Genomic DNA, 25235 nt, shown 5'->3' with positions numbered 1-25235 from the left:
CGCTGCACGCTTTCTTTCCTCTTTTCTTTATTCGATAGCGATTATCGATTAGATTTCAAAGAGTATATATTTCGTGGATGAAGAAGTAGCGCTAGATCGCCACGTTCAATTATGCAAAACGATCGTACGGTTTGAATGGTCTATGTAGTTTTGTTCTCGTCACTTCGTTGCAATATTAAACGGCATCTATCAGAGAACCGGTAAACCGAGTCTCTTTGTTTCTAGCCGAGTACGTACTTTCGTCGCGTAGTCGTTTTCGTTTTGATCTATTATATAACCTTGGAACGAATGCATAGAAAAAGCGACAGTTATAATCGTTGAATTTAGAATTAACGAATTGACAAATTAGAACAAATAAATTGACGAATATTGATCGTCTTTAGTTTAGTCGATTATTTTCGCTATTCAAGATTTATCAATTCAAGCCATATCCCTTCGTTATTCCAAAGTTAAAAGGAATAAAATATCGGAAGCTTTCCTCCCTCGGAATACTCTTAGCAACTTTAAAAATTCATTTTGTAATTCAATTACAAAATCATTTCTCGATTAATACGAAAAAAATTACGAATACTTTCCCAATTAACGCGGCTAAATGGTAAAATAAGTCACACGAGAATTCGTAAATTGGCGAAAAGGATAAGACAGTGGAGGGATTTGTTTTCAAAGCTACTTGTATCGACTCGACACGAACACTTTTTATATTTTCAGCGAGATGGACACTACCGATGACTGACGTGCTCGCCGTTCGTTACGGGGATGATTGGATACATGGGGTGAATCTAAAGGAGAAACAACCGCCTCCAACATCGCCTACCTCGCCCACCGTCTGCCCGACGAATTTCATTCTCCACTACGCTGTACGTGGACCAAAGAATAAATGGAGCCATCACAGTGTGACCATGAGCCACACCGACCCTAGGCAAGTCGCCTCCTGGGTTAAAACCATCCGAAATTACCTCATGGGTGAGCTTCAGTCTTTCTTCATTCCTTGTTATTTCATCGATCAATTCTCTTATCGTGAGATATCGCTTGGTATTTTCCGTAACGTGCAATTTTCTGTAATTGAAATATCGAAGCCTTTGTTAACACGTTGACTGCCACGCGACTTTTGCATAATATCTGATTTGCCCTGGAACCTCAATCGATTCAAATATACTTCTGGGTTGGCAACTAAGTGATTGTGGATTACCACCTAATGCCAAAATCCACAATCACTTAGTTGCCAACCCAATACATTGTAATATTTAATTTTTGCGAAATATTATATTTGCATATTTTATCTTCGAAGATATTATATAAAGATCATTCACATCGTTAAAATACACATTATTCTTCAGTCCACGAAATTTCTCTCATACTAATTATTCTAAGAAATTTAGTAAAACAATATGGGTCATCGAGAACCATCGTGGCAGTTGGCGTGTTCATTTTTCCGATTCGAGCAAGAAAAGATTGGCGAGTTGTCCAGGTTTAGATTACCGCAAACTCGACATAATTCGAAGAGGTCTTATTTGTCGCGAGTTAGCCAGTCGGATAACTAGTAAGCAAAACTGTTGCACGAATCGTTGTCCGGTTCAGTAGAGTCGCTACACGACACGGTAATTGACTGCTAATTATCCCGACTCTGAAAATAGATTTTCTTACAATGAAGTCGAAGAGTAACGAGGTGAGATTTCGTGGAATCCCTATAGCTACCTCATCCTTGCTAATAACTTATGCAAGCATGGTGGCTCGATTATAAATTGTGGAAAGAAAAGGGGAAAACAGGAAAGAGAACCGAGAATGGGAAAATCCTTAACACTAGAACTACCAGTCTGCAAATACCTATCTAAATATTCTATATACAAATCATTGTAATTCAAATGGTGTTATTTAAAATCATTAGATCTGTGTAATTACGTCTCCATCTAAGTAAAAAACAATATTAATTTTGGCTAAAATACCTACATATATGCTTTTAGTAATTATAAGAAAATAGAACCGGAAATTTGTCATTTTGCTAGCTTTGATAGTTCCAGTGTTAACTATATGTGATCGATCGGCTGTGCTAATAATATCGCGTGCGAAGATACGAAATAAAGGGAAAAGTAGGTGAAAGTTGAACTGTGCTGCTCGCATGCGCTATTGTTTCTTTTCTATATCCGAATCGTGGAGATAGTCGTCGCGCGTTGCTTAAATAATTGAACTAGTAGAGAGTGAGTGAGTGAGTAAGTGAGTGAGAGAAAGAGAGAGAGAGAGAGAGAGAGAGATTTAAACTAGAATTGAAATCGTAGCGATTATCGTGAGCACGCCCTTTAAGAATATAACTAGATAGAAAGAAAATGAAATAACGTTTTTCAACATTTACGAAATAATTTGCGAAATATCATATGTTTCTGCTTAACGTTTATTCTTGTGTACGGTGTTGCGTTTCCCCGCGAACGAGTAGAAAGGATTAAACACGGCATATGCTGGAACTAGGTCGTTGGTTACGGATCAAGGCTGCGTAATTAAGGCATGCTTTTTGCTGGCTTGCAAAGAACAAAAAAATAAAGCCGGGGAACAAAGATTGCCAGTGATTTCCTACAGTTGTAGTGATCAGTCATCCAATACTTGGAGTTGATCTGTATCTAGTTGTAAAACGATCTGTAAATTTATTGCAGCAAACACTTTCGGTTTCGTTATTTCGTACTCTGACTTTGAGTGACTTTGATATTGTGGGGGATCATCGTTAAAATATCATTAAAATGATAATAATTAACAATTGGAAAAAGTTTATAGTAATTAAACACTCGTCTTTCTTTATACATCGCAATTCCTTGTTCCTTTCGTATATCGTTTTTTATGAGGAATACAAGGATATTGTATTCTACGTTGCAAAATGTACACCCGCTTTAGCGTAATTTCAATTCCTCTCAAAAAACACTCAAAATACAAAGATTCCTCTGTATCTCTATTTCTCGAACAATATACTATTATTTTCCTTTAATGATATTTTTCTACGAAATTAGACGATTTTGCTTTATTTATGGATACTCCATTTTATTCCCGAAGAGAGTAAAAGAATCAAGCTCGGAAGTATCGAAGAACCTTAGCCAGACGAATTGGAGAATCTAGTCCGGGAGGACGTACGAGTTCGAATCTATAAAAATCCAACAATCCAATAGTAGAACCGAAGGATTCGAGCTTAAAGTAATGAAACAATCCAAGCTTATTCGAGAAAAAATTCAGAAATTTTACATATTAGTTGAAGAAACGGCGGTCAACGTATCGAAACTCCGTAGAAACAGGAAGCGAAGAGGAAGAGAAACCGCTACAAGCGTCGCTGTTCTATCGATCAGCATGCCACGACACCTCACAGAACGATACTTTACCTTATAAAACTCCCTATTCGCGCCCACGATTCTTTCCCCTCACGTATCTACGCCTCTTAGGCTTTTACGTCATGCTCATTCAGCGGATAAAAAGCTGGAGGATACACACGTGCAGTTTCTGTAGCTTAAACAAACCGCTCTTTCAGTCTACCGCCTTTCACGTCGCTGTAGTTTAGCCGGTGCATGTTTGAAGAGCGTCTGGAATGGCGATTGACGCACGGAGTGGGTGTTTCACATGGTGTTCGCATTTATTAATAACGATGCTCGAAATAAGTGTCTCCATTGATAATTTTAGTCTGTCGTTACGCAGAGTTTATATTACGTTTATAGTTAGTGGCCGATAAGGGTTGGTCAATCTACACACCCAAGCTTTAGGATAAATACTTGCGGGAAAGTTTCGAAGTTTTTATGAAGTTGGTGCTCTGACGATTACGTGGGTTTATAAGATCGATCTAACGTAATTTTAGAATTCTAATTTGCCACTACATTCTCACTCGAGTCGAGGTTTGATAGAAAATCAAATTCATTTGTTTACCGTTAAAGCCGTTTGGAAGCTAAAAGACCATAAATTAAGAAATAGAGAAAGATGTTACGAACTTTATTCTTTGAAATTGACTCTGGAATTTACTGTTAATCGTGTTATTTCCTTGTTGTAAATGGACTTATGGAAGTAGGATTATTTGGTGTATCGGTTCGGTGAATTCGTGTTTTATATTTCACGATTCATCCCGAGAAATTAATCCGATGTTATGAAAATATCTCAGCGTTTCTTTCTAGGTCGAAGAACCATGATGTTTGCCGAAAACGGTCATGATTTACTTAACAATCATATACTGTATGTTATGCTCTTTGGATTGCTTCCTTGGAGGGATTGAAAAAGCAACGTCGAAGTCTAAGAATACGTTGTGAGTTTCCAGAAAATAAAACAGCTTACGGCGATTATTCCGAAGAAACTGGTTCTGTGCACGATTAATAACTCAAACGATGATTCTTCAAGGTCTAGGTCGATAGTTCCAACTTTCCACTTCATTGTCTACACTGGAATAGAGATTTATCTCTTCTCGAGTCGTTTCAAGGCCACGTACTAAATAATAACGGAAAAAAATTATCCTAAAATACACATAATCTGTATTTGTAAAAAAAAACTAAAATATACATATATTTTTTAATTATTATTAACCACTTAATCAACCAAGTTATAAACATAGATGGATTGTTTTATCTATCAAATATCGCAAAAAGTACTACACTTTCGACGTTTTATACATTTTTGCATATTATCAGCTTTCTGTGCACTTCTAACCTTTTTTAAATTTCTCATGAATGCATAGAAATCTGCAATCTAATAAATAATGAATGACAAACAATCTTTCAGTAATCTTAGTAATCTTTTAAACATGTTTATTTTATCTATGCGATATCTTTCTACAAAAAACTTTATCGAATACAATTCCAGAATTTTAAAAGTTTTTATCCTAATGAAGCGTTCATCAATTAAGTACAATCACTATGTTTATCTGTGTACATAGAATGAAATATCGAGGGTTAAACGATAACTAATCGACGAGTGGATATCCGTGCACGCCTACCTTGTAATATTCCTAATACTGTGGCAACGAACTTATCGTTTTTTCCAATCAATCAAAACGCCATCTTCGAACTATATTCTCTCTGGGGGAAACGTGGGTAGAACGGAAATACAACAGGGTGGTTCTTTGCCGTGCGTGTGACGCGATCTTTTTCTGGTCTATCTTTGTTGGGAGAAACAGTAGCCACTGTATTGATCCGGTTTCCTGTTTGCTACGTTGCGTTTCTTCAAAAACACTATCCTTCACGAATAAACGAATTTAGTCTTTTTAATAATTTGTGGACCGTTACATTCACAACTGCAGGAAAAATAAATTATTTCAAAGATTGCATAACTATTTTAATGGAGAATTGCAAATTACTGGTTTATAGGATTAACCCATCGTCCTAGGAAGATTTTACTATTCATCAACCCGTTTGGAGGGAAGAAAAAAGGTTTGAAGATTTGGGAGAAGGATGTACAGCCTTTAATGACTATTGCTGGCATTGATGCGAAGATACTAGTTACAGAGAGGGTTGGCCATATTCGTGATGTCCTTTTAAGCGTCGATTTGACTGACTTCCATGTAAGTTTCATTTTTCATTTCGTTCTCAAAGCTTTCACGGTTACGAAACGTCTGATGCAAAATTTCTTTTCCTTTTATCGCTTACGTATCTTTAGAACACCTTCGACCAAATTTCGTGCTTTTCCTTTCAATGTATTTGGAGAAACTTTTTCTACAAAGTACCTTTTACTTTTCTTCTATTTCCTGCATAATTTTCTTTTTCATTTTTCTTTCACTTCCGTAACAAGTTTTAAATCGTATAGAAATTTCCAAGAAATAGAAATTTCCTGAAGCAATAGCGAAAATACGGCGCGAGGACGAAGAAGATTAAGTCATTTTTATATAAAAATGTTCACTTGTTCCAGGCGATAGTATGCATTGGCGGAGACGGTACTGTCGCGGAGGTGATCAACGGCCTGGTACTGAGGACTTCGAGGGATCGACAAATCGACCCGAATAATCCAGAAGTGAACCTACCGACTCCTCGACTTCCGATCGGAGTGATACCCAGCGGAAGTACCGACACGATCGCGTACAGCCTCCATGGAACCACCGATGTGCAAACGGCGACGATACATATCATTTTTGGCGACAGCACTGGCCTCGACGTCTCCTCCGTGCACAATGACCAGTCGTTGCTCAGGCTATACGCCAGCATGCTCAGTTACGGCTATCTAGGCGACGTGATACGGGACAGTGAAAAGTTTCGTTGGATGGGACCCCAGAGATACGATTACTCCGGTAAGTAAAATATCTATTCCTTCAAAGAAAGGAATAAAGCTTTATTATTGAGCTATTTGTGTGTTGGTGATAGTTGTATGAGTTTTTCACTTTCATCGTATCCTTGATACAGTTACTTGTAATGGACTCTGTATCATGTATTTATTGCTTTGTATAAGAGAGCATAATTTAAATGTTGTGTTGCTTATTCGACGCAAATATGAGTCATTTACTGTAGCTTGAAAATACGTAAGTAACCTGTTCCTAACAATAACGTTTAATCGCGCAATAAATATTTAACGAAAAAGTGATTTCTGTCTTTTCTTTTAAATTCGGTGCGCTCTTTTTCCATATATCGTCTAATAATGTTTGCTACGATTAATACTCGTGATTAGACTGCAGATTTTTATGCAACTTCATACTTTCGAGTATATAAGTTAGAAGATAGAACCTCGATAGAAAATTGGTTTACCTGCCAAATACTTTAGAAACTGTTTCTTTTTTGGATATTTTTTATATTGTTTTACACTACGTGCATTCTGTGTAGTTTTGCACTTTCTGACTTCTTATAAATGCATATAAATCCGCAGTTTAGTCATGATCGTGCAATTTCACGTTAGTTTCCTCTATAGCAAATTACAATTTGTTTTTCATCGAAACTAGCATTTTTTTCCTTTTCATGACACGTTAAACTTCCTGGTGTGTTAGAAAAATATTGGTGATAATTTTTTCTGACGTTAATTATACGAAATAATTGTCGAAAGTAAATGTATTTCGCAGTTCGAACTGTTCCTAAGAATTGCAAGATTGGAGAACGTAAACGAGTGTCTGAATATTAGCGTGCTACGAAAATAAGATAATTTGAAATTTAAATTATCCCCTCTTATGCAATGCGATAAGTACGACAAGAGATACTCCAAATATTAACGTAACTGTGTTTGATGTAATTTAGCGAAAAGAATTGGCTAGTTTAAAATGTTTTCGACCATTTTTATGGTTGAACGTTTTCTAATTGAATTACACGATTTTTTTGTGTCTCGTGTAGTATTATTTTGTGGAGTTCGTGATTTTTTGATTAGGTCTAGCGTAATCTAGCAAAAACGATTTTTCACGCGCGTGATTTACAATTTGTTTTTATTTGATGAATGTATTCTTTTTATACTTCTAGTAATTTTATTATATTTGTGTGTATTTAATACGATACTAGATATTCTTTATTTCAAAACGTTGGACGAAAATCGAACGGAATGGCTAAGGAATAAATAAGGGTTTAATTCATTTTTTCAAGGCTAAAGGTAGGTTGTATATGCCAAGGCCAAAAATAAAGGTAAGAAGGTCGAACCGCAAACTAGTAAAGAACAAAGTTTGTGAGGGTAAGGGATACATTTAGCGGTAAAGATAGTTTTATAAGTCGTAACAAGCTGTCAGCTAATGACAAGCAAACTATAGCCGCGAGGGATGTAGGAACGAGGCCAATAAGTGAAGGAAATTGTAAAGTATAGTTATTTTATATCGTGCAGTTTAAAGTGCGAGCGTAGGAAGTAGGATGTACGACCGTAGAACGATTTACGAGTTTCTTTAAGCCGGAAGGTTGGTGAACTAGATTTGTTCTAGCTTTGCGGGAACACGTGCGAGTTCGTGGGAGTGGGGAGAAAGTGTATGGCAGAGAACAGATAGTGTTTCACTCGGATAGCATCTCTTGTACAAATTCCTATATCGGCCGGTGAGAGGGCGTACGTCTCTTTGACGTAGTCAGTGGCAAAGCACCAGAAGAATGCGTAAAAAAATATAGAAGATGAAAGGGTACGACAAGTATCATATAGAGGCCTCGAGACGAAACGCTTCACGAAAGTGTTTTAAGAGATTTTTACGAATACGCGATGCAAGTTGAAATAATTTAAGAAGATGGCGCTAGTTGAGAGCGCGCCATAGCGCGTACTCTCGCGGGGAAGTAAAAAATTGCAGAAATAGGAATAAATTCAAATGTTCGTGCAGGTAAGTATTTGATATTCGTAATGTATTTAATTACTTGTGTGGTAAAGTATGGACGTTTCAGTAGAAGATAGTTCTAGATATATTAATAACTAATCGGAGATACTAGATTTGTGTATATTATTTCAATTACTAATTTCTTACATGTTCTTACTCTATTTTATAAAGTGATTGTAACGATTAGTTTCACTTTCAGATAGTATCATAATATATATACATATATGTTCCTTATTACAGGAGACGTCAGTAAAGGACACTACCGCAAAAAACTACTTGAAGATAGTGTTATATTATACGTGATAGGAATTTCTTATGTTATACACTATAAAAATTTGTTGTATATTTGTAAAATTCTATATAGCAATGTATTTACTAGAAGTCAGAATGAAATAAAGGTATTAAACGTATTCAGTTGAGTACGTTGTTACGTCGCGTGGGACATTCCGTGCGTCGTCCTTCATTGTCTGACTATCAAAGGCCCACGCACCGTAATTCAGACCCGCGATAAACCTAAGGAACCACCATAAACAGAATCTTTTTAACGGAATCTTCAATCCTGTAAATATTTTCTGCTTATGGCTACGATCGCGCCAAACGTAAATATTGCGGGCATAGCCCGCAGTAGATGATCAGACCAAACGTAAATCGGCCCAAAATTCTCGAACGTAAATCGTAGGTGAAGGGGTTAAAACAGTCCTTGGGTTTATTATTCGCTCTTAAAAATCACGGAGAAAGTAGGTAGTTACCTAAGGGGAAAACGAATATTTGTCTAACGGAAAAGCTGGTTTTTCCCATGAATAAGGTCACCCACGAGCCACGTTCGTAGGAGGTTTCCTCCTCATATCTTCCTTCATTAACGTGGGTCATAACTAATGGGCATCGCGGATCGTTACCTTCACTTTCCTGACGAAAAGTGTGAACAACGAATCTGCGTTCTTCGTTCAAAGGGCACATCCATACCGAGCTTCACTCCGTAATAACAAGAGCGAATAGTCAGTTTAAAACCAGCTCGAGTTAAAACACAGTTCAAGGAACAGAAGGAGTCAGAAGTCAAGTCAGCAGAATCTCCAAGTCGAAGACAGTCAATCGACAGAAGATACATCATCACAGTAGCCAACACGAAAAGAGTCTCAGGTTGTACTCATTCGTAGTTTGTCATTCCACATACGTAACATTGTATCACATTGAAGTTGTTGGATCTTTGAAAATATATATTAACCTGTTAATATCAGTGTTATATTCATTCAGCCACCCTTATTATCTTAACCGAAATAAGGGATCGAACGATTCGTGGCGTCGATTATTCAAATTGTAATGGGAAATTACGACTCCCGTTGGCGCGCTTCTTCGAGATCGCGTCTCCCCGCGAACAGTCGAAAGTACATACGTCATATTTTCCTTGTGATTTTCCACTTATTCAAAACAAACTCTTGGTAAAATCGAAAAATGGTATCAGGAGAATATGATAGCCGAGGAGGTGGCACAAAGATCGTAATTCCTGGAATCTCACGTTATTTTTGTTCCGAATTTGATGAAATTTGTTCTGCCTCGCGTATTTTTTGTTTGATGGTTTTATCTTAACAGAAGAAAGGAATTAAAATAAATACGCACTGTATACTTTATTAGTAATAAGAAGTATTGTACATTCCATAATCTTGAACAATAATTTTCTTACAATATATGCTATAATATATATTTAATCACGTTTTTTTCTTCTTTCGCCGTATTCCACGCTGGTACATCTTTTCCCTCATCATTGTTGTAATGTCATATCTGCCTAATGGCAAATAATGTTAATATTCCTTAAAAATTATTGAAAGATTATAAAAAAATGTATAATATAGTACATACCTCGAATTTAACTCAGGTTTCAAGAAGATCCTCGCGAATAAAGGTTACGAAGGTGAGATCCAGCTCCTATCGGACCCTTGCCATCCAGCAACCAGTACAAGATGTATAAAAAACTGCACCAGGTGCCTCCAACACATGCACAACAGTATTCCAGATAAAGAAATAACCAGTTAGTCGTCTATTATCCATTATTAAACTGTCGATTTTTATGCAAATTTGTATTGTCATGAACATAATTGAACGAGTAGCACTTAAGTAGGGATTTGTTTTTTCCACCACGTATGAAGAGTATTATACTTTAGATATTTCATATATTTTTGCATATTATATTCATTCTGCACATTTTTGCACTTTTACAATAAATTACGTAGAAATGCATAGAAATCCGTAGTCTAATTATTATTATTTGATATTATTGATATTGTTTGTACTTTATCTTTATCTTTAATTTATTTTGAATCTACCTCAGGATGGTTGACTATCAGAGGCAAATTCTTCATGGTGAATGGTGTCAATCTCGCCTGTGGTTGCTCCAGGAGCCCCATGGGTTTCAGCCCTCATTGTCATGTCGGAGACGGTTGCGTAGATGTAATTCTCGTCCGACATACCTCGCTTTTTAACAATATCAGGATGTTGTTGAGGTTGTCCAGCAAACAGAAGACTTTGGTATGTAAAATAATTGTAAATTTATTAATTAATTTAAGAATATATATTCTTGTATATTCTTGAATATCCTTGTATATTCTTGAATATGAAGAATGTATATTCTTGATTCTCTCTATGAATATACGATTATATGTAAATTGTTTATCTGGGAAATCCAGATTTAAATTATTTTTATTCGCTTATTTATAATAATTATTTATAATAATAAAAATCCAATTTACAGCTTGCTAATTATTTCAGAAGTATTAGAAAATGTGTCGACGATCGTTCGAATTGATCTAGCTGGTCTGTTTTCTTTTGCCAGTACGATCTGCCGTTCGTCGAGGTGTATAGAGCCAGGGAGTTCACGTTCCGCACCCTACCCACCCTGCACATGCAGTCTACTAGCGAGATTAGCAACCGCTATCTGAACTCGAGCCTGAGCGTATGGAACTGCGACGGCGAGGTGATCGATAGCTCCAATGTGAAAATCAGGTAAACACTCGTTCGTGTATTTACAGACTCTTCTTGCTCACTTCCACCTCGATGGTTTATACGTGCTTCCACTATCCTTTCATTGCTGACCTTTGATATCTCTGATACCTTATCGACCTTTAATTTCTGTTTAAAATACCAGTATCGTTCGGATAAAGAAAATACAGATAAAATGAGTAGGACGACTTATTTGATTATTTTATGGGAAGAATTTTATATAACGTATACATTTACTGAGATTAATATTCGGGCACATCACCATCTCTCTATTTGTTGCTTTGCATAAGAGATGCATATTTTCGTGGAATAAATAACATGATATTTGAATCATTCCCTCTTACACGAGTCAACAAATACAGGCTGTGTCCGAATATTAATGTGAGCAACTGCAATTGACCTACTGTGATTTATCGACAGGGTACACTGCCAACTAGTGAACATATTCACGAGACGAGCCCAGGAACCAGTTCACGGCCGGACCTGTTTCTGTTAGTGGCGAGTAGTAGTCGATCTGCTGGTCACCAACGTTGCATTGCTTAAAGTAAGAGAACGACAAACGCGCGTTTTCGAACGAACACGATGGCATTCAAATCGCATAGTTCCTTCGACTTGCCCTAATTAATCGTTATCGCGATATCGACGCGTGGCGCGCGAGGACAACGAACAATTGTCCCGTACGACGACCACATCTTCAAAGATGACTGGGTATACCATAACATCTTTTCATGACTACGAAGAAACGTTTGTAGTTGTGAAACAGAAAAACTGTCTAAGAATATCGTTAAATCTATACTTTAAAGTTTACCAATGTATGAAAGTCGTAGAATTGGTAACGAGGAAATTGAAGAATTTGAAATTTTTTGAAAGAAGTTTGAAATTCGGATACATTTAGAACATGCAGTATTGAATATCTTGAATAGTCCATGACGTCGCAATTCACAAGATATCGTCGTTGTTCGAGCGTCCGACTAACAGCGGAGCTTTCTACCGAATACTTCGTGCGACGCGTATCACAGCTATGCCTATCTGTCCGGTATTTCTTCGAATCAAGGTCTGAAACCACCATGAAAGATGTCAACGTCCATGAAGACCACGAAGAATACGGGACCTTACGTTTGCACAGCGATACTCGGCCAATCCTTTCCCCTTTTCCCTTCTTATTATTAAATTATAGCCTGTAATCGTCGAACATTCCATCGTGGATGTCTCCACTACGCTGCGGCTCAGCCGATAAATTGTACTTACAGAGTTTTGTATAACGGAGACCGGTTTTTCCGGTCTTTTCCCAACGTTGTTGCAGTGGTTGCGCATTTTCGTACTTAAAATACACACACATACACACTTGAGATGCGATTATCGTAGATTCGGTGCATGGATGGACTCTTCCCTGAATGAGATTTCTAAAGATATTACCATTAGGGCGCTTAAGTTTACTCGATAGAAGTTTAGAGTGTACAGTACGAGCGTCGTCCTTAAGACTCCATTATATATTTTTCACCTGAAGGACGAGCCAAAGAGACGAAGAAAAGTGACTTAAGTGCTACGAGTTCGCAATCGAAGAAAATAAGAAAATCGTAAGAGAATCGACGAAGTGTTGCTTGGAACTCTTTAAGTTATCAGTATAGTCAATTGGTTTCTTGACGAGTTGAACTTTAGAGTGCAATGGAATTTACTAATTTGGATCAATTTTCAGATGATTTTCCAACTCTGACCGCCTATGACAATTCTAAATTTCCAACAACGAATGACCGATCTTTTTTTTTACTTTCCAAAAAAACTTTTAAAGTTTTCTAACATAACTATATTCTGTAAGAAACGTTTCAAGACGTCAAATGGTCACCCAAACACGTGCAAAGATATTTTGACTAAACCGATATCTTTGTGATCCAAGCGTTTCGTCGTCGATAGCATTAGACTAGCGATATTTTCTTTATGAAGCCCAAGATGGCTGACTACCTGTACAGACAAAAAGAAAGAGAGAAAGAGAACACATGTATTTTCGTGAAACGAGCACGATTTTAAGAAAGCTGCATCTATAGCTGTAGAGAAAATGAGACGAGGATCATAGCTATTAGTGGTTAAGCTTAGAATACTTCGAAGAAGAATAGAGCGGCATTTACTTTACCGGGACAAGTATTTTCATTTATTTATTTAATTGTAGGAAATAAGCTTTGTGAAGATCGGTGTTAGTGCGATCCATCAACCGTACTATCGTGAGAAATGCACTAGTATGTCGATGCATTCACAGTTGCGTTGTTTCGATAGTTACCTCTTTTTATTTATAATTATGATGATACATATAATATGGACGGTTAGCGTTCATAAGCGAGTGAACAGAATACGGTTTCGAATATTTGATCTAAGAACCATTTGTAGTCAGCAATGTGGATATTGTTAACACGTTGACATCAGTGACGCATGTTTTTTTTATTAAATTTTCTAAAATGACCAAAGTAAGATAAATTTCAGGCACTAAGGAATTTTCAACAATGTGAAGGATTTAGACAACATTGCCAGAGTAAAAGCACAGTATTGTACATTTAAATCTATTCCACCTCCCATGGGAAAAATATGTAAAATTCGCGTGACAACCAACGTGTTAAAACTTTAAGAGCTTACGACAAGAATTAAGTTACCTTTTTGTTGATAATCGGAAATGAGAGAAAATCTGCTAGAAGTAAGATATTTTTATATATTTAATATTGAAACAGCTGAGATGGCCCAAATCGAAGAAAGAGTGTAAATATAAAAATTTATTGAAAAGAGAACGATATGTCCCTTTGATTATAATTTAATCTTCGTCTTTCTTTCTCGACCTGAAAATTTGCAGATTGCAAAGAAAGATGATGCGTATTACAACGATAGAGAATTTATAATTGTAAGGAAGAAGTATTGCACGCGTTAGAAATTTTGTTGGAGTTTTAGAAAGGAGAACCGTTCCCCATGAAATGGTTCGTTTGTAAGCGAAGACGCGAGCGGCGAGTGGAAACTTTCGTTCGATCGTTTCTAGTCTGTTGCGTTCACATCGAAGCATACGTGTTCCGTCCTTGGTTTCTGTTTCCTGCAGTTTTGTTTATTGTCAAGGAATGGAAGTTTCCCTCGCCTATCCATCAATTCCGGATGTAGAGAGAAAGTTGTAAAAAAGAAAAAGAGAAAAGTATTCTCGTGGTATAATCAACGATTTCCCCCGAGGGCCAATCTTTCGTTATATCGTTAAAAGAACTATGTTGAAATTTCACTTTCGTTTGTAATGTTTCGTTGGTTCTGTGATATTTTGAATTTTTTCTTCTTTTTATCTTGTTCGTTGGACATAAATCGTTCGTTGAACGTAGTGAATCCGCTGAATTAATCGCCGCGCTGTCGTTTTGTATTTCCGACTTTTAGGACCGACATATTACAGAGAAAGAACGACATTACCTTGCGATCGATGTTAAACAAACCGCTGTACCTTTCGAATTTCGTCCAAAATGCATTTCTTATTTTCTCACGTCAGTGTTGACTAGCTCGTTCGACAATTCGATTCCACGTGCTCTAAGATTCTTTAACCTTTTGGGGTCTGATTCTTTACTGCAATAGCATTCTTCTCTTTCTTTCCTTTTAATTTCTTTCGTATATTTTTAATCAATTCTGACAACGAAACATTTCCCGCGGACTTTCTAGGAGACAAAAATAGCGGACCACAAGGGGTTAACGACGAATGAATTCAGAAAAGAAAATTAGCGATTAGATGAATGATTATTTTGTAGACACGTATGTCCAGGTTGTACAGATATATATATACATATATACATATATAATAATATATATAATATATATAATACATATGTATATATCTATATTTTAATTACGAGTTATTTATATACATGTATAGAACGTAAAGAAGATAGTCGCGATGAGTCGCTTCCGATATGGTTGTATCCAAGTGTACTAATTGTTTTCGATCATCTTTGCAATGATGCACCGAATGTCGAAAATGGCTGCGTATATTATTAATAAATTGTACTTCACTTTTTCACCTCGTGTCTTCTTTCTCAATCCCATTGCATCCTTTAGCTCTACATATAGAACGAATAGATTGTACAAGAATAGGTTTGGATGAAAAGAAGCTAGGACGAAAAAAAAAGAAGAAAGGTAAAAGAAGAGCAGTCGTGAAAATCAATAAAACATACAAAAGATCTTGGAATATGTATCCTGATCGATATCTTTGAAAATTAGACTACAGCAGCATACTTGAAATTATATACGAACGCATAAAATTGAAATCTGGAACAACTCAAAAGGGGGATAAATTTTCGGCCAACATTCACATTTACTCTTTTCTTTTTTCTCCTCTTTTATATATTAAGAATTTTTAATAATCAATATTGTCGGATATATATATAATATATATTATATATATAATATAATACATTATATTAATTGAGACAGTATGGACACAACGTATAATTGGCGCGGTAAGGTGACAAAGAAGCCTCTCCCTTGTCAGTGTCCCTTCGTCGGAGGGTTGCCAGCTCCGTTCGCGAGTCGAGGTCGTTTCACGCACCCCGGATCGCTCGTTTCTCCGTTTCCCTCTTTTTCCCCTTCTTTCTCTCGTTTCTCCTCCATCCTCTAAAAATTTCCTCGATATCGTGCATGGTTTCGAGTCCCGCCACGCTTATCACAACTTTGGTTTTTCTTAAGCATTAATATTCGATGATCGATCGTCTCTATGGAAAGAGGGCTGGTCAGTCGTATTTATCGTTTCCTCGGACGTTTCTTGGACAAATGTAATTACAAGAAGTATAAATTGAAACAGAGATCTTCGTTAATATACGCTGTTCGAAATGGTTTTCCGTGAATTCGTTTTCCTAACTATCTGAATTGGAAGGAAAATTGCGAGTTCGTTACAAGTAATAATGGATATGCCGATCGTTTTTTTATATCAACGCTAGATCTGTGCTTTATTTTAATGTTAATGACCGATAGCCCAAATATACACGTAGAAATAAGTATAAGAAACGATTACCAATGTTTAAAATACCGAAATATATTATCGTTACTACGTATTTTTGTCTCAGTGATACTCAAACGAAGCTGGGAATCCGGAGCTCTCTATTAAAAAAAAATAATTAAAATCTCCTTAGCCACTCTTTGAATAGAGAAATCTAATTTAACGCGTCTGACTCTTCCACTTATCACTATCACCACCTTCGTCACAGCCCTCTCTCTCGCTCTGCCTTTCCCAAAGGCCAACCATCCTCGGTTCCTTCCTTTGTTTAGTTACTTCATTTTTCATTTCATTCGTTTCATCTCTTAACGTTTCTTTGCTGTTTCGCCGTGCTCTCTGCCTCTCGCGTACTCCTTTCTGTCGCGTTTTTCTCTTGCCACCTCCTTCGCAGCGTATCGTTATACTATTTAGTCTAATCCCTGATATATAACATGAACCTCGTTCACAATCGTAAAAAAAGGATCGTGAGACGAAAATATACGCGAGCTTCCGACCACCGTCGTCGGTGATCGAACGTTCGCGTTCTCGGCTTCCTCTTTCTTCCCTTTCTTTTTCTTCCTCCCGTCGCGTCTTTCGTGCTCTTTAGTCGCCTGCTCGCTTTTTTCGGGGATGCTCGGTTTGGAGCGTTAAGAGTCGCACACGAGTAAACTAGGAGTTTTCAACAGTAGAAAAATGACGGTCGAGCCACTAGCAGAAATCGCTGTGTAGAATATTGTGCGTTTCGCGAAATAAAGTTGTAAGTTACCGGTGGAATAAATGAAATATTCCAAATTCGTATATTATAAATTTATATTTGAATCTCTATCTTTAAAATCAGAAGAGACATAACACTATGAAAATCGCGACCTCCTAACAGCGCCAAGCCTCGACGACCCCTGAGAGTTTCGATACTATCTTCGAAAAACGAAATAAATCGCTCGCGTGTTTTCGCCTCGTTGCCTACTTTGTACAACCGATACTACACAATGTGTGCTATTCTCGTTTGCTTAATAAATATTCGATAAATATATCATTGTATTTCATCATTGTAATATATGTATATCATCGTATTGCCGTAATAATAGGTAGTAATAATCGCACTATGTTACTCATCGCTGTTTCTCGTCGTTTACAATTACCAGTGTGTCGTTAAGTACCGTTAAACTTTATATATATATATTATTTATTATTATTATTATTAATATTATTGTTATCGTTATTTTCGTAGCTGAACTTACACTTCGCATGCTCGTGCGTTCTATATTCATCTATTGAATTCTCGCAACACACCCCCTAACCACACACCCCCAACAACGAAAAAAACAAGAAAAGAAGAATCAAAAACAATCTTTTCTTCTCGTCTCGTTAATCAGTGCTCGCTAAGTTAATCGTTCGTTAGCTACGCGTTTATATGTTTTATATATATATATATTATATATATATTATTATATATTATATATTATCAATATATATATCATAATATATAAATATATATAAATATATATATAATTTATCATACGTCTTCTGTCCCCCGCAAGCTTAAATTCTACGCAGACGATCCACCGTCTTTCCTTTGTTCTTTCCCCCCTTTTTTTAACTCCTTAACGCTTAATTGCCTGAAAAGTAACGACGTCTCGACTTTCGATGATTTTTTCCCATTCGCACAGAGTTTCCTCGTCGAGATTTCGACGGAAGAATCGCTGTTTTCGTTTGACCGATCCACCTTCGAGGTGAATTGCCACAGTGGGTGGCCCGGGATATTCAATCGATATTTCTTCATCCTCGAACCCGATTTTTTCCCTCGATCGAGACGCGCGACTATCAGTCGCGTAATTAAGCTTCCCTCGCCTGTTCTGGGAGAAAAACATCCCTCGTCTATCGTCTTTCCTTCTAACCCTCTCCCCTCCCTGCCCCCAAATTCTACTAGAGAAATATTCTATCTTACGTAGAAAAAGTTCTCGTGCGCACTGTCGTGCCGGTGGGAACTTCCGGTTGCGGCTGAGGATCACTTTCGTCGAACCTTTCCTCGTTTATAGTCTATTTTTAATCTTCTTGTCGCGTCGTTGGGATTTTATAAATGATATTCAGGGATAGCTGTTCAGGGGTAGCGACGACAGGGTCAAAAGGAAGAGTGAGGAGCGTAATCGAGTAAAGGTTTAATCACCGTGCGAACATTCCTTGGAGAAATAACGTGGAAAGGTTTGATAGATTAATACTAGTTGGTATGGTCGAAAATTCATTATATAGAATGGAATTAAGTATCCGGGAAAGCGTCGTTGATCTCGAGGGTTGAAATTATTCTCTAGCATTCGAATAGCGTTCTAGACGATCGTCACTATTCAAATTATCACTCTCTTAATAAATTACTACGCTGCTAGTTAAATTACAAATTATCGCGAGATATGCAATTAAATAGTCTATCTACTAGCTACGATTAAGCGAAATATCGGATTTTTCACTTGTAACAAGGCAATTATTTCTAAGTTATCATTACGATCAACATTCGAATAATTCGTTCGCGTGAAAACATAACTGCTATCGTTCGATCCTCGTCGATATCACAACAATCGCTATAAAATACAAAATACCTAACTAACGTGTTATTTAGAATTAAGGGTAGTTTCTTTAAATTCTTTCTTTTTCCACACGTTCTTTTCTTTTCTTTTTTATTTTGTATTCCGTGTTGGAATCGTGATCCCAGCCGCAATGAATTCCGATCGGCTGTCGTGCGGACGATTTTTTAATGCACTTTCGGTTCAAGGCAGCTCGAGACGCTATAGAAAATGTTTCTGTGGATGCCCCGAGAGAGATCGGCGCGACGCGAGCTCGACGTTCTTCAGACGTCGTCGTATTGAGCGGAAACGCGGTTGGCTGGACTCTCGAATCAACTAATCGCGAAATCAAGCGGTCACCAGGCGCTACGATGAAAGATTTCTCTTAATTTCCTCGCTTTATTATCCTTTCTTTTTTCCAATAAACAGATTTTTCGCATAAAGTTCATTATTATGTACTCGTAAAACTTCGAAAGTTGTAATTAGAAGTTTGAGTTTAAGTGGTAAATTTTCCTTGGAATCTGAATTCAAGGATTTGAATTTTTGAATAAAAGTTTTATTTGAATTCGAGAGTTTCGATTTGCATTTGAATTTAACATTTTCATTAATTTTAGATATGGATCAAGAATAAATCTTCCGTCGTGAATTCTTTTTCGGAAGCCGACCTAACCACGACCTTTCACCCTATCGGGAAGACCTAATACTACTTCGTAATCGCTCTACCCTAATTGGCACTCTACTCTATTCGCATCCTTGAAATCGTACGTCGATAATCCTCGAATCACGTATTTTCCAAGTTTTATGCTTAAATATTCTTTTATAAAATTATTACATCCTATAATCACCCTTATTAGAATAAAAAGAATGTTACAACGTTAAAGTTAATGAAGAGGAACTTTCGGAACGTCCAACATCCAATCCAATTTTGTAATTTCTCCACCGTACCAAATTATTACTTTTATATAAACAGCGATTAGTTTTATATGTCGATACGTGATTCCTGATCATCAATTTCGAAAAATCTCGTACAAACTCCAGCGAATTAAACTGAAAAAAGATCACCGTAAGAAGTCCATTTGCGGTAATATACGTATCCCGAACCACCCTGGTTTCGTTTTGTTATAGTTCCCCGTGAAATTTTTAATTATTCTTTTTTTCTTATTATTAATCGGCGTCGAGTGCCCGCCCATCTTCCTTTAACAAAATAAGAACACGAAGTCTCGTTACAATCCCAATTGGCATTGACGAAAGTATTAAAATTCTTTATACAGTTATTACGATCCCTTCGACTACCTCACGCGAACCACCCCCAAAGGAAGCTCTAGATCTTCTACTACGTCTACCCATCTATCCAGCAATTCAACTTTTTCGATATTTCTTTCAAACGTCTAAGAAATTGACAAATCCTTCTTTGGGGAAAAAAAATTCGTGGAGAGTGGTTGGCGAAGGATTCGAATGGAGTGTGCGAAATTCTTGATCGATCGGATCTAGGATCGACGAATTCGGCTGTCTTTCTACCCCTGTGCGTGATGTAACAACTAAGAATGGCCAGGGTGTTCCACCCTCTTCTAAATCGTTCGTATCACGGTACAAGCATGGATTTACTTTCAAATAAAAATTTGCCACCAACGAAATCTTTTCGCTTGTTCGAGAAAACATCCGATTAAACCTTCAATTATTTAAGAAGGTGTAATTAGAAAGCCTTTGTATCCCTTTTAATACCAACGACTTAACGAACAATAATTATTTTCATCTAAAAACCAAGGATGATCCACCCTGAGCGTGCGTGTTTTACGTACCCTATTCGTCTCGCGTTGGATCAATATATATATATATATATATATTTTTTACATTAACGAATCATTCTCCCGTAGTAACCGTAGTCGTAAAGCGATTAGTAGTTTAGTTAGTGTGTGAATTAATAGTAGTCAGCAATAGCAGCGCCCCTCTTCTCCCATAACACACGGCGCACCTTAATAGTTGAAATAGGCGGTGTAATAGTAACAGTTGTATGCGGTCGTCTTCCACCTTACGATTAATAGTTAATAATTAATAGTAGCGGTAACATAGTAGTAGTTTACCTTACAATAGCGTTGTTATTAATTAGTAATAGTAGTAGTAGTAGTAGTAGTAGTAGTAGTAGTAGTAGTAGTAGTAGTAGTAGTAGTAGTAGTAGTGATAGTAGTAGTGTTAGCAGCAGCAGTAGTAGTAGTAGTGGTAGTAGTAGTAGTAGTAGTAGTAGTAGCGATAGTAGCAGTAACAGTAGTAGTGATAGTAGTAGTAGTAGTAGTAATAGTAGTAGTAGTAATAGTGTTAGTAATAGTAGTAGTTGTAGCAGTAGCAGCAACAGTAGTGATACTAGTAGTGTTAGTAGTAATAGCAATAGTAGCAACGGTAGTAATAGTAATAGTAGTAGTAGCAGCAGTAGTGGTAGTAATAGTAGTATTAGTATTAGTAGCAGTAGCAGTAGTGGTGGTAGTAGTGATAGTAGTAGTGACAGTAATAGTGTTAGTAGTAGTAGTAGTAGTAGTAATAATATTAGTGTTAGTAGTAATAGTAGTAGTAGTAGTAGTAGTAGTGGTAGTAGTAGTAGTAGTAGTAGTAGTAGTAGTAGTAGTAGTAGTAGTAGTAATAGTAGTAGCAGTATTAATAGTAGTAGTAACAGTAGTAGTAATAGTATTAGTGGTAGTGGTAGAGTAGTGGTGGTGCTGTGGTGGTAAGTGACTTTTCCTATTTTTCTTCTTTTGGTGGTGGTGCTGATGGCGATGGTGGTATGGTGGTGGTGGAAATTGTTGTACAGTAGTAGTTATAATAATAGTAGTAGTTTTTCTTCCCCTCGTAGTTATTAACAATATAGTTGCAGCGGTATTTATCGTCGCTTCGTAATATTATTAGTAGCGGTAAGAAGCAATTTTTATAGGAATAGTAGCATCGTATCGCTCCCGTTAATTTCTTTAACTCGAGTCTGTGTAAATGTTACGCTTCTTTTTTCATTTTTCTTTCTTCTAACGCTAGTTATCGATATTGCTAGTCTCAAGTTCTTTGTACTATCACTACGAACCGATTGACAGGGTGCCTCCATTCTTCCCATTTAATCGCGATTTCGACTCGATCCTCAACCCTTTCTTTTTTCAATTTCAATGTTTGAGATCAAATGGGAATCTAAAGATGAATTTTTAACGTCTTACTCTAATAAATGAAATTCTACTGTATCTTCCACAAGTTAATAATAATACAGCGGAACAATCAAACCTCGAACAAGTTACTCGTAACAAAACCTCTGGATTCTAAAGCAGCGTTAATCGCCTACGAATGTTAATTTTTTAAAGACACATAAAAGCAGAGATAAGCGAGCAAATATAATAAAAACCAACGGTCAGGGGAGGAGATAGAATGAAAAAGTGAAGCATTGGCTTTGAACGATCGCCGTCTTATTTCTTGTGTAATTAATGCTAGGAACGGAACAAAACCGAACTAATATTTAAAAGCAACCGCTCGTGACAACGTACAACTTTCGTCTCTCTGCTCTGTTTTCCTTTTTAGGATCGCAGTGACGAATGGGACGCAAGTTAATCGAGTTGCACGATCGTCGGATCCAGTCGTCGCTAATGGGTAAGAACGCCGCGCACCCTTTCAATCTTACTCGAAGAGAGAAAGAGAGAAAAAACAAAAGGGATTCTCGTGAAACTTTACACCAACCCAGGAAGAATCATCTCGATAAACTACCTGGTCACCTAGCAAATATATTAAACGCATTTCACGTAAGGAGTTTCTTGGGAATCGCTATCGCTAGGGATTATAAAGTGAACAAGTCGCCGCTCGTGCTTGCTTTTCAACCCTCACGCTGTCAGAATCAGAATTTCTCCTGCTTCTTAATTCTTAAAATATTTTTGAAAATGATATTATACGCCTTTAAGAACTTGGAAAAAGATAGAGTACATATCGTGGTTGATTTGGTTCTTGAAAGTTGGCAGCGAAAGAGTCAAGTTTCAAGAAAAAAAGAAAAAGAAAAAGAAAAACAGATTCGCTCCGCATCGTCGGACACCCTCATTTAACGTACAGTCGACGGAAAGCACTTTTGGACAATATACAATATTATAGTTTAGGACCTTCGTTGTCGTCGAGTTCGATGTTACATTATCTCGTTTATCATTGCGCGACGTTACACTAAATTCCTAAGTAGTATAATAACTATAGATCTCTCACTATCTCGAAACATCGTCTTCTCTTCTCCGAAATTCCTTTTTATAGTCTCGTTTTCTAGTCTTTTTTCTTCGACTTTCTCCTCTTCTTCCTCCTCTTCTTCCTCTTCGTTTTCTTCCGTTTCACTTGCATCTTCGTCCTCTTATTTACGCGCGCCGTTATATCGCTTAATCATCATCGATCGTGAAATAAATCGTACTCTCTTTTTACTTAGTTAACCGCTTAATTTATCAATAGTAATCAATATTAAATATTCACTTTATCTCTAACTAGCAGCCTCTGATGACTAGTCCGCGCAACTAGTCGTCCTCTCTATTTTTTCGTTTTCCTCTGTGTTTCTTTTTCACTAGTGTTAGCACTAGTCTGAGCATTAGGCGATTAATCAACGATACAATTATAAAGTTATCAATTATCGTTTCATCGTTATTATTATTGTTATAATTAATATTATTATCCGTGGTTCGTGGACCGGTTAGCTTCTATTCTGACCGATACTCGTCGATCGAACCCTCTCGACCTTCTCTCTATCTACTATCCTCTTCTTTTTTTCTTTTATACCTGTATTCGCTTAATTTTCTTTAGATTAATTTTAAAAATGTCCGTTTCTCGATCATCGAAGAAGAAGTTTTTCTCATTATCTCGACTATATTTGCTCACGTGTTATCTAAACATGCATGTGTACGTGTGTATACGTATATACGTGTCTGTGTTCCTTCATAAATATTATAAAAAAATATAATAGAAAATTATAATTTCGTTATAATATTTATAAACTACGAAATTGGCACTAGAAAGTTCTTTTTTTTCAATCTCTTCGTTTTCTCCTTGTCGTTAAACCCTTTCTCGAAGAGCACAACAGATTATATTTTTTTGTTCGTCTGTCGTATTTTGCTTTTTTCATTTTTTGTATTATCTCGTAGACGCAACTATTCTAACGTCTTCTATAATTTTAGAAAATACCACGAGCGTGTATGTACAAAAACACACGTTCCGGAAGGGTCTCGAAGCAGGAAGAATAGGAAACAGACAATCGTTATAAAATCGTGTGGAAAACGATACACTACTGGTATTTTCTTTTCTTTTCTTTCCTTTTCTGCAGTTCTTCTCTTGTCCTTTTTTCGTTTCGTTCTCTTCTTCTTATTTCCTTTCTTCGAGTTTAAATCGTCTATATGAATTTTATTGGTCGACGGGACCGATCGACGACGATCGGGCGACGTTTCAATTAGGAGACGAAATGAGAGGTTCTTACTCACGTCCACCGAGTACGCTTAAGAGAAAGAGAGAAGGAAGGAGAAAGAGAAAGAGAAAGAGAAAGAGTTAGAAATTAACGGCGCGTCGAGAGAGGAGAACGACGCTTCCGGTGGCGCGGAAGTAATAATTGACCGAAACGCTAACCCCCCGAGGACGAAAAATGCCCTTCGTTCCTTGCAGGAAAATGAAATTTCTCACCGTAGACAATCTTTTTTTCCTTTCCTTTCGAAATACTACAAAGCCGTAAGAATGAATAAACGCGCGAATTCATGTTTTAACAGAATCTACACTTTTCACAGCTACAGTTAACAATTGGAATTAACTTCCTAAGTAGACTAAGTATTTTTCACTAGACTACGCATAGTCTATCGCTAATCAAATCTTTCAAAGAAAAATAACAAACAGAGGAGAAATAAAAATTCTCAAGTTATAAAATTGAGAAAGAACGAAAGGCGCCGACGAGCCTCAGAGGGTGAAGAAGGGCCGAGTGGTCGCATAGTGAGGACCTAACCCCGGTGTTCACCCCCTCTCAACAGAGCAATGGCGGGGAAGCCCGTTTGCCGGAAGCGCCCTCGAACGTTCCCTCGACGCGGCTCGCTTAAACTACGATCAGACTCTCAGGCACTCGATTCTCCGCAGGCTTAGGTCGCGAAGCTGAACACGACACGAGGAATCCTGGCGATTCCCCTCCGGCTCAGGGTAATTATCGTATGCGCCGGTATGTAACGACCCCGTGGAACATGCGAGCTTCTCGACGCTTTCCGCTCTAAGCCTCCAGTGTCACGGGGGAGATTTCGGTCTGCCGCTCTTGTCCTGCATCACTTGTTGCTGCTGCTGTTGCTGCGGTTGCTGTTGCTGCTGCGGTGGCGGTTGTTGTTGTTGAGGTTGCTGCTGAGGCTGTTGCTGAGCTTGCTGGGACTGTTGTTGGTGGTGGTGCGATGTCGGGTCCGTCGCCACGCCCAGATCTGTGCCCATCAAGTTACCAGCGCCGCTCTTGTCCACCACGCTGCTCGCATGCACCGGGTGGAAGTATCGGTCTGCAAGGTCACGTTTTTTACGACGGTTTATTTGCAAT

At 37.4% G+C, this 25235-nt stretch overlaps 5 protein-coding genes across 14 annotated transcripts in view; 2 read left to right on the top strand and 3 right to left on the bottom strand.

The window, feature by feature from the left end:
- Nucleotides 1–15203, top strand: part of Cerk (Ceramide kinase) — a 28399-nt gene extending 13196 nt beyond the window's left edge. The window contains exons 2-8 of one of the 2 annotated variants that reach the window (XM_069132704.1): nt 709–963; nt 5313–5506; nt 5851–6226; nt 10065–10217; nt 10518–10714; nt 11019–11188; nt 11606–15203. In XM_069132704.1, coding sequence (XP_068988805.1) covers nt 709–963; nt 5313–5506; nt 5851–6226; nt 10065–10217; nt 10518–10714; nt 11019–11188; nt 11606–11681 — 1421 coding nt within the window. In that variant the 3' untranslated portion in view covers nt 11682–15203. Of the gene's footprint in view, nt 1–708; nt 964–5312; nt 5507–5850; nt 6227–10064; nt 10218–10517; nt 10715–10954; nt 11189–11605 lie in introns of those variants that run through there. The other variant, XM_069132705.1, reaches the window with a different exon arrangement.
- LOC138190152 (short-chain dehydrogenase/reductase family 16C member 6) overlaps nt 1–25235 on the bottom strand; it is a 150585-nt gene that overhangs the window by 21193 nt on the left and 104157 nt on the right. The gene's annotated exons all lie outside the window — the stretch shown is intronic.
- Nucleotides 1–25235, bottom strand: part of Lapsyn (Leucine-rich repeat activity-regulated protein at synapses) — a 97967-nt gene that overhangs the window by 67010 nt on the left and 5722 nt on the right. The window lies entirely within an intron of this gene.
- Nucleotides 11886–23948, top strand: LOC138177990 (uncharacterized). The gene is made up of 3 exons (XM_069109386.1): nt 11886–11893; nt 20814–21286; nt 23863–23948. The coding sequence occupies exons 1-3, from the start codon at nt 11886–11888 to the stop codon at nt 23946–23948; spliced, it is 567 nt and encodes a 188-aa protein (XP_068965487.1).
- NfI (Nuclear factor I) overlaps nt 22116–25235 on the bottom strand; it is a 65269-nt gene continuing 62149 nt past the window's right edge. For all 9 annotated transcript variants that reach the window (XM_069132680.1, XM_069132682.1, XM_069132684.1 and 6 more), the window contains one exon: nt 22116–25197. In XM_069132680.1, the coding sequence (XP_068988781.1) occupies nt 24941–25197 (257 nt within the window). In that variant the 3' untranslated portion in view covers nt 22116–24940. The remainder of the gene's footprint in view (nt 25198–25235) is intronic.

This window comes from Bombus flavifrons, chromosome 3 (assembly GCF_040668555.2).
Source record: "Bombus flavifrons isolate JBK064 chromosome 3, iyBomFlav1_principal, whole genome shotgun sequence".
Classification (NCBI taxonomy): Eukaryota; Metazoa; Arthropoda; class Insecta; order Hymenoptera; family Apidae; genus Bombus; species Bombus flavifrons.
The sequence above is the reverse complement of the archived record's forward strand: the minus strand, read 5'-3'. Positions and strand labels throughout refer to the sequence as shown.